General features: G+C 43.8%; 1 protein-coding gene across 1 annotated transcript in view; it reads right to left on the bottom strand.

The window, feature by feature from the left end:
• Nucleotides 1-367: 367 nt before the first annotated feature.
• Nucleotides 368-16,488, bottom strand: part of UMOD (uromodulin) — a 28,609-nt gene continuing 12,488 nt past the window's right edge. The window contains 4 exon segments of the mRNA XM_084817871.1: nt 368-503; nt 11,127-11,194; nt 13,312-13,359; nt 14,904-15,066. Of these exon segments, the coding sequence (XP_084673997.1) occupies nt 368-503; nt 11,127-11,194; nt 13,312-13,359; nt 14,904-15,066 (415 nt within the window).

Genomic DNA, 16,488 nt, shown 5'->3' with positions numbered 1-16,488 from the left:
GAGTGCCAACCCTTCAGTGGTTTTCTAACTTTTGTGTCTTTGTTTCATATGACAGAATATTGAAATGCCTCCCCTAATGCTTTTTTACAGGCAATAAGAGCCTTAAGTGAAAATATGCTGGCATTTTGGGGTGTTTGGGCCCTGCACCTTTGGCCCTGCCCCGCCACTGGAATGCAGCTCCTGAGAGCTTCTCCAAAATGGAATTCAGCCCGCAGGCTAAAAGTGGTTCTGCACCCTTGATTTAAAGTTATAATAACAAGAGTGGCAAGGGTGACTGTGTGGCAAGCTGACCTCTGAAGAGTCTGGCAGCCAGTTGACTTGCAAGTCATTTGGGTCAGCCTACCCTGCACAGGGAGAGGGGTAGGCATTATCGCCACTCCTCCACTGACTCATCGATTTCCAGGTGAATAGGAAGTTCCTCCTTGGCCACCCCCTCCCAGTGCCCCAGGAGTGAGAGAGGTTGGCCCCAACGTGGATCCACAACCTGCCCATGGGTAGCGATGCTGGATAAATTTGAGGCAGACTAAAACAAGTTCGGATTTCTAAGAATCCAAACTGAGGGATCCATTGTGGACTGGCCTTCTCAGGCCATGTGGAGTCCGTGGACTTTCAGATCTCTTTTTTTTACTTTCTCAAAATTTGCCCAAATGTTCCATAGGAAAATATACATGTTTCTGCTGAGACATATGCCATCCTGGAACATACACACGGGAAAAAATTGAATGAAATGGAGGACGACACGTTATATGTTACATACTAACATAAATTAAGTAAATTGTTGCAAATCTTGTTATGGAATTATTTGCATATTTTTCTGCATAACAAGAATCCAAAATTTCGAATGCATTTGTGAACAGACAACACTGCACAATCCATGAAACGCACGCAGGATGGATTTCAGAAAACCCGGACATCCCCCGCTCATGGGTCCCACAGCCTTGTATGAACGAGCGATCTTCAAGTCCATTAGGACTCTCCAAACATTGTCTTCCTGCTTGTCTTGTATGAGAGTCCTGTTCATGTTTGCAATCACTGCTCACTTTGAGCGAAGGGGAAACTTGCACAAATCGAGCCGCAATCGAACAGGAGATTTGCAGCGATCTCTCCCAATTTGCACAGATTTCCTCCGTAGACCAAAGCGGGGCTGATTCAGTCTAAAGGGGGAATTTGCACAAATCGAACTGGAATGAGATGTGCATGAGCATGTGTTCAACAATTCATAAATATTTTCACCAGAGACGCACTCACGCTCATGTTCAGAGCTTCAGGGGAATTTACTCAGTACAGAGCAGGCAAAACCCCCTGCTCCCTGGACCAATTTGGTGGCAGGTAAAACAAACCCTTAGGGCTGCGGTGGGCCTTAGGGCCGCGGTGGCTTAGTGGTTAAGACGCTGAACTGCAGGCTGGAAGGTCGGCAGGTCAGCAGTTCGAGACCCGAGTGCTGGGTGACGGAGTGAGCTCCCATCTTCAGTCCCAGCTTCTGCCAACCTAGCAGTTCGAAAGCAAGAAATTGCAAGTAGATAAATAGGTACCGCTTCGGCAGGAAAGGTAATAGCGTTCCATGCACCTCGGTGTTCAGTCATGCCGGCCACACGACCACAGAAGCATCTTCGGACAGCGCTGGCTCTTCAGCTTAGAAACGGGAATGAGCACCGCACCCTAGAGTCGGACACGACTGGTTGGGGACACCTTTACCTTTTTAAAACAAACCCTATTCAGCCCCCGCAAAATGCACCACTAATCTTGCAGTGACACCAAGGGAGGGAACGGAGAGTGCCAGAACTCTGGGCAGGACACAAAATCATTCCTCCACTGGAAGCCCTTCAGCTTGCGTAGAAGAGTGACTTTCTATGAGGCACAGGGTTATATTCAAAATTGAGATATATAAACTCCCTCCTCCCTCTCTGTGTCTGCTACAATATGTCAATTTTGAGGGATTTATTTATTTATTTATTTATTTATTGCATTTATACCCCGCCTTTCTCCCTCTTGCAAGGAACTCAAGGCGGCTTACATTATCCTCCTCCTCACCATTGTATCCTCACAACAACAACCCTGTGAGGTAGGTTGGGCTGAGAGTCTGTGACTGGCCCAAAGTCACCCAGTAAGCTTCCATGGCCAAGTGGGGACTAGAACCCGGATCTCCGGGCTCCCAGTCCATCACTCTCACCACTACACTACACTGGCTCCAACTATAGCCAGTGTATAATATACACTATAATACCCCAACATTCATTTTTCCGGGTAGAAGACATAGAATGCTTGCTTCACACCTTGGGACTGATAACATTCATAATAACATTCCGCATTAATAATATTCTTTTGTTCGTATTTTAACTGATTTCCAGACAGCGCATCTCCTCTTGCAGATGAAAACATATTAAGAACTAACCCAGCACCATCTTTAGCCATTATCCATGCTACTTTGTTAGACCAACCAAAAGATCACCCCCAAAATTGTGCAAGCTTTCGAGATCCACAGATTTCTTCATCGGGCAAGATGTTGTAAAAGGCAGGTTGCAGCGGGGGCAGGGGTAGGAAGAATGGGGAGGCGGAGAAAGGTGACTAGATGGTGAAGTCCCAACGGTGCAACTTCAGAGTGATTCCAAGATGTACAGTCTCAGGAGTGCTATACCAAATGTATGTACTTTTCTTTTTCTGAAGATGTAGATCAGCCCTTAACAGAATGAACGAAGAGGTCCCTCCATTAGAGTCCGAGAAGAGGCTGTTAAACAGATCTGCAGACCATATGATATCGCCAGGGGAGATGGGAGGGGGTCACTCTTCCGAAACCATTTATTAGCAAGGAGCATCTGTGAGCCCACTTTACGACCCAACTATTTATTGCGTCTCTCTCCTCGAAATCAGCTTGCACACCTGCCTGCCTAGACTGTAGAATGAAAGACAAATCAAATGCTAAGCCTGGCTCCTGTCAGTGCTGCCACTTAATAAAGGCATATTGCTTCATCTGTGGTGTGTTTGAACACACCAGTTCTGTTGCCTCTCCTGACTAATTAGCATCCTACCTCTGTTAGTCTCCTTGGCAAGCAAAGGACATTCATTCCATAAAATATTGAAAGCCCACCTGCATTTCAATAAAATGCTTTCTTCCAAAAGTGAAGAAAAGAAAAGCTTCATTAATATTTTTCCAATGCTTACGGAGCGCCGTTATGTTGGTTAAACAAGGAGAGCTCAGCTGAGATGCCACGAGGGTTGTTTGCATGAGAAAAATGGAGCAGCAGTTTGCTTATTCAGCATTTGACAGCGAAGGACAGACCCCAGTCACGTAACATGCTGTCCACATAGTTATTGGCAATGTTTTAACCTCTGCCTACCTGCAACAACAACTAGCTCTGTCTTCCCTAACCTGGCACCCTCCAAATGTGTTGGGTTATAATGCCCATCATCCTCAGCCAGCATGCTGAGGTGGGGGCACCAGATTAGGAGACACTGAACTAGAAGACTGCACCTAAAAAAGGATCTTGCAGTGTTGGGAAAAGTGCAGAAATGCAGAACCATCAAGGGGCTGGAGCAACTCCCCTGTGAGGGAAGGTTACAACAGCTGAGACTATTTAGTTTAGAGAAAAGGCGAGTGAGGGGAGACATGATAGAGGTGTACAAAATTACGCAAGGTGCAGGGCAAGTGGATAGGGAGAATTTTTCTCCCTCTCTCATAATATTAGGACCTCACAGGGTCATCCCATGAAGACGATTGGTGGGAGATTCAGAGCAGATAAAAGGAAGGACTTCTTCACACAGCGCAGAGTTAAACTATGGAATTCCCTTCCACAAGATGTAGTGATGGCCACCAATTTGGATGGCTTTTGAAGGGGGTTGGACAAATTTCTGGAGAAGGCCCTCAGTGGCTACTAGTTTGGAGGACTAGGTGCTCCCTCCAGTACCAGAGGCAGTCTGCCTATGTACACCAGTTGCTGGGGAACATGGCGGGAGGGTGCTGTTGCACTCATGTCCTGCTTGTGAGTTTCCCATGGGCAGCTGGTTGGCCACTGTGCGAACAGAATGCTGGACTAGATGGACCCTTGGTTCTTATATTCTTAGATGATGTGTAGCAACCAAAACTTTCCACATTGTGTGTGAAAACTGGATAGAGAGAGATTTTCTGCCCTCTCTCATAATAGTAGTGAGTGGCAGGTGATTCAACACTAGGGATGTATGAGAAATTCAGTACAGTTTGTTTTTGACTAGAACTTATCTGCCAGAATCAAACACAGACCTGAATGCAAGGGGGCAAGGCCATCCGGAGGGTTGGATTGGAACCCCAGGAAGGCTGGATTTGGCCTAACATCCTGCAGCCTTGATTTAAATAGTGGTATGTACATACTAGCCACTTCCAAGTGGTGAGACATTTCAGGAGTTCCAGAACTTATCCAGGCGGGGGTCAATTTCCTTAGAAGGAGGTCACTGGAAACTTATGGTGTTTCTGAGATATGTGGTATATTTACACACACACACACACACACACATATATATATATATGTATGTATATATATATATATATATATATATACACACACAGGCTGAGCATAAGATGGGCCTCACAGCCTTAACACCCCCAACATATTCCTATCAGATGTTTAGGGAAACCCATTGTGCCACAGGATTTCCTGCAGAGAGTAAACTCGGCTCTCTGCCTCCTTTTCAGACCCAGTTCCAGCTCAGACTAAGTTCCAGACACCCACACAGACCTCCCTTGACCCTCCCCTTTTCTAGGATGGGGGGAAGAAACATGAGTCATCTCCACCCATCACTTATGCCTTTGGGGCAATAATAACTCCTTTGGAAGCACATCACAAGAATGTTACTTGCTATCAACTGTCCCTTGCCAGGTCTTCATAAGTATTGCCTCAAGGTAGCCACACTGATAGCTCTACTTACAGGAATCTTTGAGTCAAGAATTACAGAGTTGAAGAGGATCCTGAATCTCTTTGCTGTCAGAGGCACTGGGCTCAAAGCATCCCCTGAAGATCATTCAGGCTAACCCCAAACCCATAATAATAGGAATTCAATGCACTATAGAGGGTAAGACTGCGACTGTGTCAGTCTTCTCCCAAAAGAGGTTTTATGACCCCCCTGGCAAAGGTGAAGTACAGGCTGAAGGAGCAGGATTGCAGCTTGAGATCGATAGGCATATGGTCAAGGAACACCTAATTACTTTGAATGAGTTCAAATCTCCAGGGCCAGATGAACTGCATCCTAGAGTAATAAAGGAACTGGCAGAAGAACTCTCAGAACCGCTGTCTATTCTCTTCGAGAAATCATGGAGGACAGGGGAAGTGCCAGATGACTGGAGGAGGGCTAATGTTGTCCCTATCTTCAAAAAGGGTAAAAAGGAGGAACCTGGGAACTACAAACCAGTCAGTCTGACATCAAACCCTGGGAAAATTCTGGAGCAGATGATAAAGCAATCCATCTGGAAGCACCTTGAAAACAATGCTGTGATTACTCGAAGCCAACATGGATTTGTCAAGAACAAGTCCTGCCAGACAAATCTGATCTCATTTTTTGATCAAGTAACCTCCCTTGTGGACCGTGGGAATGCTGTGGACATCACATACCTCGACTTCAACAATGCTTTCGACAAAGTGCCCCATGATATCCTGATGAGCAAACTAGCTCCAAGTGGGCTAGATGAAACAACGATCCAGTGGATCCACAGTTGGCTACAGAATCGGACTCAAAGAGTGCTTATCAATATGGGACCTTCTCAAACTGGGGAGAGGTAATGAGTGGGGTACTGCAGGGCTCAGTCCTGGGCTCAGTGCTCTTCAACATTTTTATTAATGACTTGGAGGAGGAGGTGCAGGGAATGCTGATCAAATTTGCAGATGACACTAAATTGGGCGGGATAGCTAATACTTTGGAAGACAGAAACAAAATTCAAAGTGATCTGGATAGACTGGAGCGCTGGGCAGAAAACAACAGAATGACATTTAATAGGGATAAATGCCAAGTTCTGCACTTAGGAAAAGGAAACCAAATGCACAGTTACAAGATGGGGGATATGTGGCTCAACAACACTACAAGCAAGAAGGATCTTGGAATTGTTGTTGATCACAAGCTGAATATGAGCCAACCATGTGATGTGGCTGCAAAAAAGGCAAATGCTCTTTTGGGCTGCATTAATAGAAATATACCTTCCAAATCCCGGGAAGTACTAGTTCCCCTCTACTTAGCACTGGTCAGGCCTCATCTGGAGTACTGTGTCCAGTTCTGGGCACCACACTTTAAGAAGGATGCAGACAAACTGGAGAGGGTTCAGAGGAGGGCAACGAAGATGATCAGGGGACTGGAAACGAAGCCCTATGAAGAGAGACTGAAAGAACTGGGCATGTTTAGCTTTGAGAAGAGAAGACTGAGGGGAGATACGATAGCGCTCTTCAAGGACTTGAAAGGTTGTCACAGAGAGGAAGGTCAGGATCTCTTCTTGATCATCCCAGAGTGCAGGACATTGAATCATGGGCTCAAGTTACAGGAAGCCAGATTCTGGCTGAACATCAGGAAACACTTCTTGACTGTTAGAGCAATACGACAATGGAACCAATGACCTAGGGAGGTGGTGGGCTCTCGCACACTGGAGGCATTCAAGATGAGGCTGGACAGCCATCTGTCAGGGATGCTCTGACTTGGATTCCTGCATTGAGCAGGGGGTTGGACTTGATGGCCTTGTAGGCCCCTCCCAACCCTACTATTCTATGATTCTATGACTAGGTGACCTGTGTGCTTGCTTTGGTTGCTGTTGATGGGCAACTTCAAGGTCCCTGCTCTTCCTTCTTAGGGTGATTTAGCTTTAAACTGGAGAGCACATCAAACAGAGGGCACCTTCATACAGAGGACTGTCCCCTGTAAAGGAGGACACATCACACACACACACACACACGCACACACGCACACACACCTAATTGGCCAGAGTTGAATGTGGATGGATAGTCTAACATTAACAAGGAACTGGGTGTTCTAGAAATATCTATTCATAGCCTGAAGCCTGGCAAACCCCTACTTCTAGTATAGATCCACAGTGTCCCTTAGAGCCTCTGGTCAGTTGGCATCTGACTGGGCAACCTGAATAGTTTTATATAGCCTTATCTCACTGCTCTGTCCTCCAAAATGCAAACAAACCCTTAATCCCTTTTCTTGGATAGGCTGACTTGTTCCAACCACCTTGGTCTTTTGACCTGGAAGTTGCAGTCATTAAGAAGGTGGGTCCCACTACTAGGTAATTTTCTGATTGGCTGGCTGACATCAGAAACTAAGGCTATTGCGTTATTGGACAGACCAGCCATCAGTCTTTGCAAGGGGCTGGCTTTTACTAAGTGGAGATCCCCATAGAAAAGATCTTCTCAGTCCCTCTAGAGCTTTCCTATATACTATCTCACTCTGGAAGCCAGATGTGCTCTCTCTCTCTCTCTCTCTCTCTCTCGCTCTCGCTCTTTCTCTCAGATAACCCTCTCCGCAATAAACTCAGCATAGGCTCTGAGACACAAGACTCTGCTCAACTAGATAATGTGAATAGATAAGTTTGGCTGACTTTTAAAAATTTTATTTGGAATTCTGTGCATATGTGTGATCATTGTGTTCCCTGCCCCTCCCCCATTCTCTTTGTTTTCCTAAATAATATCCTTTGCATATGTGTGCATATGTGTGATTTTCTGTGCATATTAATATATATGTGTAATATTCTAATATTCTAATATTCATAATATTAATATTGTAACGTAACATTGTAACATTTTAATATTCATAATATTAATATATATGTGTAATATTCTGTGCATACGTGTGATTATTGTGTGTGTGCCCCCCCCCCCCATTCTCTCTCTATTTAGGAAAACAGAGACTCCTTTTTATATTTGAATATTTGGCTGTGTTGTTTTAAAAGGGATTTCTTGCTGTTCTCTGCCCCACATGAAAGACTGCATGGCTACAAAGCTACCCCTTGTGTTTTAAGATCTTTAGAAGGGTTTTCATAAGCTCTCTGTTTCTGGGCTTTGGGACAAAAAGTCCGAAGTACCTTTCATTTTCCTTTTTCCCTAGAGCTGGGCTGAAGGGGGGTGTCCTTGACAACAGGGCTCAGAAAATCCCCAAGCAGCTGGACCAACCAGGTTGTGTCAGGAGGTTCATCCTGACCAGTGGCAGCCTACCAGAAATTCTTGTCCTGGAGAACCCATATAAAGAAGGTCTACCAGGAGGAAAAGCTACCCCATCCCATTCTTGTAACAGCACTTTACTTTAGAGCCATGAAAAAGTCACCATGAGGTGATTTTTATTGACTCCATGGTTCTCAGGAGTGCATATTTCACTGGAGTACATCCTCACAGTACAAGAGCTGGTATTTATCTCCTCAAAGCCAATTTTATTTCTCTAGTGCAGTAAATAATATTAGGAGCCACAGCACAGAGATGGATTCAAATGAAACAAGCCTCGTCTCACAAAACAGATGCGGCAGAATCACCATGGTTACTTCAGAATGTCAACAAGTCATGTGAGAATGAGGCAGGGTCAGCACCAGCATGAAGCATCCTTGGGCAGTTGCCAGGGTCCCGGCACTCTGGCAATGCCCACTCGCCATACTGATGCCTGCTCTGTGTCCCTGACACCAACCAGCTAAGCCTGGGACCCAGCGAGATGCCATTTTAATTTCCAACAATGGCTTCAAACACGATGTGCTATAGAGCATGGGGGGGGGGGATTCTATTCATTTTTATTGTACATTTTCAAAAATACAAAACTAAACTAAAAAGGGGGGAATTGTAGCTACATAAATATATCCATTTCAATACATGCATATGCAGTGTGTGTGTGTGTAGAGAGGGGGGGAGGGAGGGAGAGAGAGAGAGAGAGGTTGGTGTAAAGCAGCACAACAGCAAAGAAATAAGAGGCTCTGGATCCACTGTGGATGCAGTCAGTCTTAAGGTAAAATGTATAAGAAAGATAGAAAGATTAACAACAGACTATACCAAAAATATATTTAAGCTAAACATTTCAGCTTCCACCCTCATCAGTAGCTGTGGTGTTAAAAAAATGTTTTTAATAGCACAGCTACTGATGAGGGCAGAAGCCAAAATCTTTAGCTTAAAATATATTCTTGGAATACTCTGATGTTAATCTTTCTATCATATCTATATATATATGAAAAAATGAGGCTTTCTAAGAATTATACCTGAACTTCAGCAAAAGCAGACCAAATATCCAAATAAGTACCCATTCGCAGCAGGTGGTGTCTACGCACCAACAGTTAAAATGCTGAAAGCATTATAAGGTCTTCAGTCCTTGCATTATAGGAGCAGAGCATTTATCCTTCCAATGTCATAATATCAGTCTTTTAGCTGTGAAAAGGGAACAGAGAATCCATTTGCGCTGACCATGTGTTAACTTCCAGGAAGCAGGTAGATAACGTAAAAGGACATGTACATCAGTATGTATTAAAGAGTGTTCCAATACAAAGTTTATCTGTATAATAATGTCCTCCCAGAAAGAGGCAACTATTGGGCATTGCCAAAACATATGGTTAAAGGAAGCATTAGCTATATTACACCTCCAGCAATTAGCTGATTCAGACAAACCCATATGAAAGAGATGTTTTGGCAACCAAAAGACACAAAACAAAAGTTTTTTGCTGAATAAGGGGTAACCTGAGATCCATCAAGCATTGTGGGAAATTAAAAGGACATGCACATCAGTATGTATTAAAGAGTGTTTCAGTACAAAATTTATCTATATAATAACATGCTCCCAGAAAGAGGCAACTATTGGGCATTGCCAAAACATATGGTTAAAGGAAGCATTACACCTCCAGCAATTAGCTGATTCAGACAAACCTATATGAAAGAGATGCTGTGGCATCCAACAGACACAAAACAAAAGTTTTTGCTGAATACAAGGTAACCTGAGATCCACGGAGTATTGTGGGAAATTAAAATGGCAACTCCAAACCATTTGGAGCTGATTGCAGTGTTCATGATGTTGCCCATCATTATCTCTAGATAAACCTACAGGGCCAACATGTAGAATTGGGCCCAGCACAAGACACTTGTGAAGTTGGTCCTGGAATTGGGTCTAGCACATTCCCACTCATGGCTACCTACACCAAAGTGAGAGTGTTCCTTCCCTCCCACAAACTGCTCTCCTGATTGTACTAGTGTGGATCACAGGGCCATGGATAGTGAATCCGTTTATCAATTTAGATCTTGAACCAGAAGAGAACAGTGGCTGACAATACCTGTCTGGGCCTCATGCCATCAGAGCTGAAATTACCCCTACAATTATTTATTAGTAATACTTGTACACCACTTAATTTAATAAAATCTCTGGTGAACGCCAGATATAGTCAATCTACTATGTGTGTGGGCTGGCTGTTGTGCCAGTGGTGCATGAATGGCACTCTATGTGTGCTCAGAGGCTCTCTTCTTTCTAACCAATTCACATGTTCACTGGCTCTAATATTGAACACAGGTTTTGATGCTGGTTCTGCCTGACCAGTGTGTGTGGGGGGGGGGAGGGGGCGCTATATAATATTTCCCAGTCACAATACAGTGAGGATTTCTTCACAAGCCCCTCTCACCCCTTCCTAAACCTTGAATTGTACATTTAAATATGAGAAATGCATTTTAATTTGTTTTTGATCAGGATTTACCCAGTTTGCACCTTCTGAACTGAACATGGACTCAGACACAATCTACAGTCAAAATCCGTATATTTCTGTGCTTGTAATGTGATTCATAGACCAAAATACATGTGTTCAACACCATGCATAACATTTGAAAAATGCACACGAAAAAAGTGTGTTTTTGAAAAATGAGCACAAATGCACTTTAATCAATGGGGGAAGAATGCATACATTTCAAAGAAGCACACAATTGATGCATAAATTTGGGAAAAATACATAGGGAAATATGCACAGATTTTCATGTGAAAAGAAAAAAAATGTTTGCAAGTCAGATATGGACTCAAGTCAGAATGAGCTTTGAGAGGGAATGAGGATTCAGTGAACAGGTTTTGCTGATTCGCACATCCCTTTGCAATTACATAAATGGATCAAATTGACTGCACTGGAGAAAAACGTAGGGAGTGACACAGAAGACCATATGTGTGTGGAAGTCTGAAGATACTGCTCTGTGAATACAAGGCAGCTGGGCAGGGGATAGCAGAAGTGGCGAAGGATTTCTACACGTGGAGCCTGAGGAAGAGGGAGGGAGGGCTCAGGGTCAGGTTTAGAAACAGATGGCCCAGGCAACCACCTGGATCACCAGGCCAAGGGAGGGCACCTGTCATGAGGTATCTACTCAACAATCCACTGAACAGCTCCAACACAGGGCACAAGCCGTTCATCTTCACTTTTAAGGCTGGGAGTAATGACCGGCATGATCAGAACGATGTTGTGGTTTTGTTTTGTTTTTAATTCATTGGGGAAATTTACAAGAGAATTGTCCATTCAACAAATGTGTACGTGAGTGTTTGTGATCAGACCCATGAGTGCGCATTTTTCGCCTTATATGACAGAGGTTGATCTCGCATCCAAATCGTTCAATGGATTTGTGGAATGGGCTACATGAGGGAGAGACAACCTGGTGCCACCAAGATGTTTTGAACTACAACTCCCATTAGCCCCTGCCAGCATGGCCAATGATCAAGGATTGTGAGAGTTGTAGTCCAAAACATCTGGTGGGCACAAGGTTGGGCTACATGCAAGAAACAAAAATACAGTTCCGAAGTTGAGCGTATTGAGAGGGGCACGAAAGATACTCCTTGCCTGGGGGGAATGATTTAGTTCAGGACTGGCATGTGTCACGATGCAGCTGGAAGACTGAATCACACACATAGTGCATAAATCTAAGATGGGCATATTAATCTAGATTCCTCTCCCCCACCTAAAATTTTTTTTAAAGCAAAACTATAAACACACTGGTAGCTCATTGCTCTACTTTTTTCTTCTCTTTGTTTAAGCGAAGCGAAGAGAAGACTGAGGGGAGATATGATAGCACTGTTCCAATACTTGAAAGCTTGTCACAGAGAGGACCTCTTCTCGATCATCCCAGAGTGCAGGACACAGAATAATGGGCTCAAGTTACAGGAAGCCAGATTTTTGCTGAACATCAGGAAAAACTTCCTGACTGTTAAGAGCAATTCAACAATGGAACCAATTACCTGGGGAGGTGGTGAGCTCTCCCACACAGGAGCATTCAAGATGAGGCTGGACAGCCATCTGTCAGAGATGCTTTGACTTGGATTCCTGCACTGAGCAGAGGGTTGGACTCAATGGTCTTATAGGCCCCTTCCAACCCTAGTATTCTTTCATTCTATGATTCTAAGTCGATGCTTCAACAACTTATTGTCTCTTCAAGAACGTGGACAACGCTGGTTTTCTGTTAGGCAAGTGCGTGGAGGGAGAAGCCCATAACAACAGGTATCAGCATGGCCATCCTTGTTTCTTGTAAACCTGTGGAGGAGGAATAGGGTTATTCACGTTTGCCAACCGACTGTCTTCTGGGAATCCCACAAATAGGGCATGGATGCAATAGCAGCCTCATACCCATGTTCCCCAGCAACTGGTACCGACAGGTATACTGGAGGTAATATTATATAGCCATCATGACCAGTAGCCATTGATAGCCTTCTCCTCCATGAATTTGTCTCACCCCCGTTTAAAGCTGTCCACATTGGTGGCCATCCCTACATCCTGTGGTAGTGAATTCCATAGTTTAACGATGTGCTATGTGAAGTTGCAGCATCCTGTTTCCCACAGTAGCAAGCCAGGTGCATCTGGGAAGTCCACAACAAGCAGGACAGGAAGACAATAGCCCTTTCTAGCTGTTGCGCCCCAACAGCTTGGTATTGAGAGGCACGCTGCCTCCGGTACTGGACATAATGAATTGCCATCATGACTCGCAGCCATTGATGATTGTCTTACCTTCCATGAATGTGTCTAATCCCCCCAGTTAAAACTTACAGGCCATCACCACATCTTGTGGTAGCAAATCCCATGTTTAACTATGAGCTGTGTGAAAAACCTGTGGGTCAGCCTCTCCCCCCACCCCTCCACACGCACACATTATCACTGCAGTGCAAAGATGCCTTCTGGACAGGGCTCACTGCTAAACTCATTCCATGTCAGTTTCACGTTTTGCTTAGGTCTAAAGACACCTCCATATTTCAGCACTAAACTTGTATTAACAATTCATGTTTTAGATTTTAAGTTCTGGCGTTGATGCACTCAGATATTCATTTTATGCTATTTGGGGGCGGGCGGGGGGGGCTTCTGAGAATCTTCTCATCCTTCATTGGAAAACAGCTTACCGTGAGGTGCAGCAGCAACCGCAGGAGGCCGCAAAATGGGTTCAGAGCCTGCATGGAGTGGCAGAAAGGGTAAAACAAGCCATTAATAGACATCAGTGAACATTTTGTGCAAACACTGTTTTATGGTGTCATTTGTTTCTATGTCTGTAAGATTGGCTTGAATCTAATTCACTTTCCTGTATTCATTGGGCAAAATCATTCTATTCACTTATCATTCCTTTCATTGGTCCTGCCACTCCATGTTATTAACTAGACCTTTAGATGCGGAGCTAAAAGTAAAACAAAGTCGGTGATGCAGTGATGCATTCTGCATACTAAAACATCTGTTTACAAAAGCCTCACAAGGGATGTCTTTAGAGATGGGTGAGAATTTCATTTGGTCCACACTTCTTTTGGCTTGGAGACCAGAAGGGATGGAAAAGAAATGTATTCAGTTCACATTTTAATGTGAACCTACCTAATTTTATGCTTTCAAACCGCTATGCAAATTGAAGCTCAGTTGTCCTTCAAGAATTGCACATTTCTGAGTTTTGCAATGGTTTTCCAATCAAAACGTGCATACAAAAATGCATACATGAAAGTAAATAATGTTCGAATATGCATTGTATTAGGAAAGTTGCTTGCAAAAAATGCATCTGTTAGGCAAAAATGCATATAAACATCCATGTATTAGAAGAAATATGAACAAAAGGATTAGGAATTTTCATGCAAACTTTTTTTAAAAATCTCAAAGTTTGGGATAAACCAAACTTAAGACAGGAGAAATTCTCAAAGTTTGAGATGAAATGAACTTGAGATTGGAAAAATGAGAAACTAAGATATACAAAAATGGACAGATTTGTTATTCCTAGAGCAGGGGTGAGCAGAAGGTAGATTTCCAGATGTTTTGGACTTCAATTTCCAGGAGCTCTAGCCAGCATGGTTAATGATCAGGAATCTTTGAACTTGAAGTCTTCCCACTTGGAATACCTTAATAATTTTAAAAGAAATATTTCTAGCACTCCATCTCCTCCCATCCTCCTAGAATGCTCACAGGAGGATGTTGTGCCATACCATGTGACTGGCCAGGAAATCTGGCTGTGGAGTGCCAGAGAGAGGCACTCAGATTTTAAAAAGCAAAGTTAAAAGGATGAACAGGACTTGCCCATCTCGTAACATTATAAAGGAACGCATCAAGCAAAAAGCCAAACCATCCCCATCCCTACCCTGAGAATTTCTCCAAATTTCCCCCACCCCTCTCCAATTAATGGGGGTCAATTTCTTTTTGCCCCCAACCCATCAGTGACTCCCCCAAACTGCCCAAGAACACCACCACAGGATGAGTACAGACTACACACAGGCTTCCCATTTAACTAGGCCAGTGTTGCTATATAAGACAAAAATTGTCTTTACCTTGGCAGTAAATGGGACCCACGTGGAAAAGATAGCCCTTCCCGATGTCAGCAGCCTGATGACTTCCAATTCCAGGGCAACGCTACAGAAGAGAAATGTTACATATATATTTTGGGGGGAAAGATCCCATGCTATATATGTTAACATTATATATCAGCATATATCTGTGGCTTATACTTAACTGTTAACCTCCTACTTACTGGTTTGCATGGTTCAGAATTAGTGTCACAGAGACGAATTTCACAGTGGAGGTACACCAGGTTATGATTCCCAACAAACTTGAATACTTGAAGAGAAAAATGTCCTTGAGGTGCAACTCCATTTTCTGGAATGGTTATAGTTGAATCCTGTGGGCTTGGGCAGCTGTCATGACAAGACATATTGAACGTAAGACCCTCAAAACAGCCAGGGCCAGCATCAAGGGTAGGCATGGTTGGGCACCTGCCAAGGGCCTACACACCAGCAGGGGCCCACTAACAAGAGCCCCCTGGAGTTTCTCCTCCTCTTCACCTGCCTTGTTCACCTGCCAAGTTGTTCGCCTGGGCGCTCTAGCCCAGACAACAGTGGTGGTAAAAAGGAGTAGCAGTAAATATCACTGCCTACTTCCTTACTGTCTCTCTGCCTATCAAGCCAGCAAGTGGTAGCAATGATGAGAAAGAGGAGGAGGAGCAAAAGCAGCTGGTGACAATGGCAGTGAGAAAGTAGACCCACTAAAGGAAGGGGCCCATTGAAGGTGTCTTGCCCAGGGCCCTCCAAACCCTGGAACCAGCACTGGGAAAAGCCTTGCTGGATCAGACCAAAGGTCCATCTAGTCCAGCTACCCAGATCCTTCCAAGAACCCCAGAAGCGGAGCATGAAGGCAATGGCCATCCTCCAATTGCCCCCTGGCAACCGCTAAGAGACATATTGTCTCCGGTCATGATATCATGGCTACTAACTAGGGTTGCCTCAAAATCCAGTCCTGATAACACCACTGTTACTGTTTAATTGATATTCATCTCCTCTTCTACTAAACTCACATAATCATACATATTTTGTTCTCAGGCAATCTTCCATTCCAGCAATAACCACCCACTTAGTTTAACTAGCTTGCAAGCGTGTTGCATCAGGTGACTTCAGATGGTGTTTCGGGACTATGTCTTGTCTAATTTTGCCTACTTTCCTACCACCCTAGTTTCCCCTAGGGATGGGTGAATCTATCCATTACAGCACTTTTTTTTCCAATGTTAAATTTGATTCCTTGCAAACTTTTCAGAATTTTAATTTTTCCACTCTTAAGTTTGGATCATCCCGAAGGTTGAGAAAAACATTGCATGAAAATTTGTATGCATTTTTGTGCTCATTTCTCCTACTACATGCATTTTTGTACATGTTGTCTAACATGCAGATCTTTTGGCAAGCAATTTTCCTAATTTAATGCTTTTGTAAATGTTATTTTCACTAATATATGCATTTTAGTGTGCATGTTTCCCTAATATACTAATTTTTGCATGTACTTTTTTTATTGGAGAACTCCATTCCCAAATCTGAAAAAGTGTAAATTCCAAGAGGTGAGTTGCATTTCACATGTTGGTTCAACATTGTGAAATTAGGTAAGTTCTCATTAAAATGAGAACTGAACAAATTCCTCGCCCATCCCTAGTGTATCCTGCCCCAATCTTGTTTTTGCTTCTCCTCTGGACCTTATTCCACCATCTTGGACAAGATCCTGTCGATACCAGATCCTATTCATCTGCCCAGAGAACATTAGTTATTGGGTAGATTAGAAATGTAATGCATACATAC

This window comes from Heloderma suspectum, chromosome 12 (assembly GCF_057233095.1).
Source record: "Heloderma suspectum isolate Gila_16-S chromosome 12, 16-S_ref, whole genome shotgun sequence".
In the NCBI taxonomy this organism is placed as follows: Eukaryota; Metazoa; Chordata; class Lepidosauria; order Squamata; family Helodermatidae; genus Heloderma; species Heloderma suspectum.
This window is presented reverse-complemented; position numbering and strand designations above follow the sequence as displayed.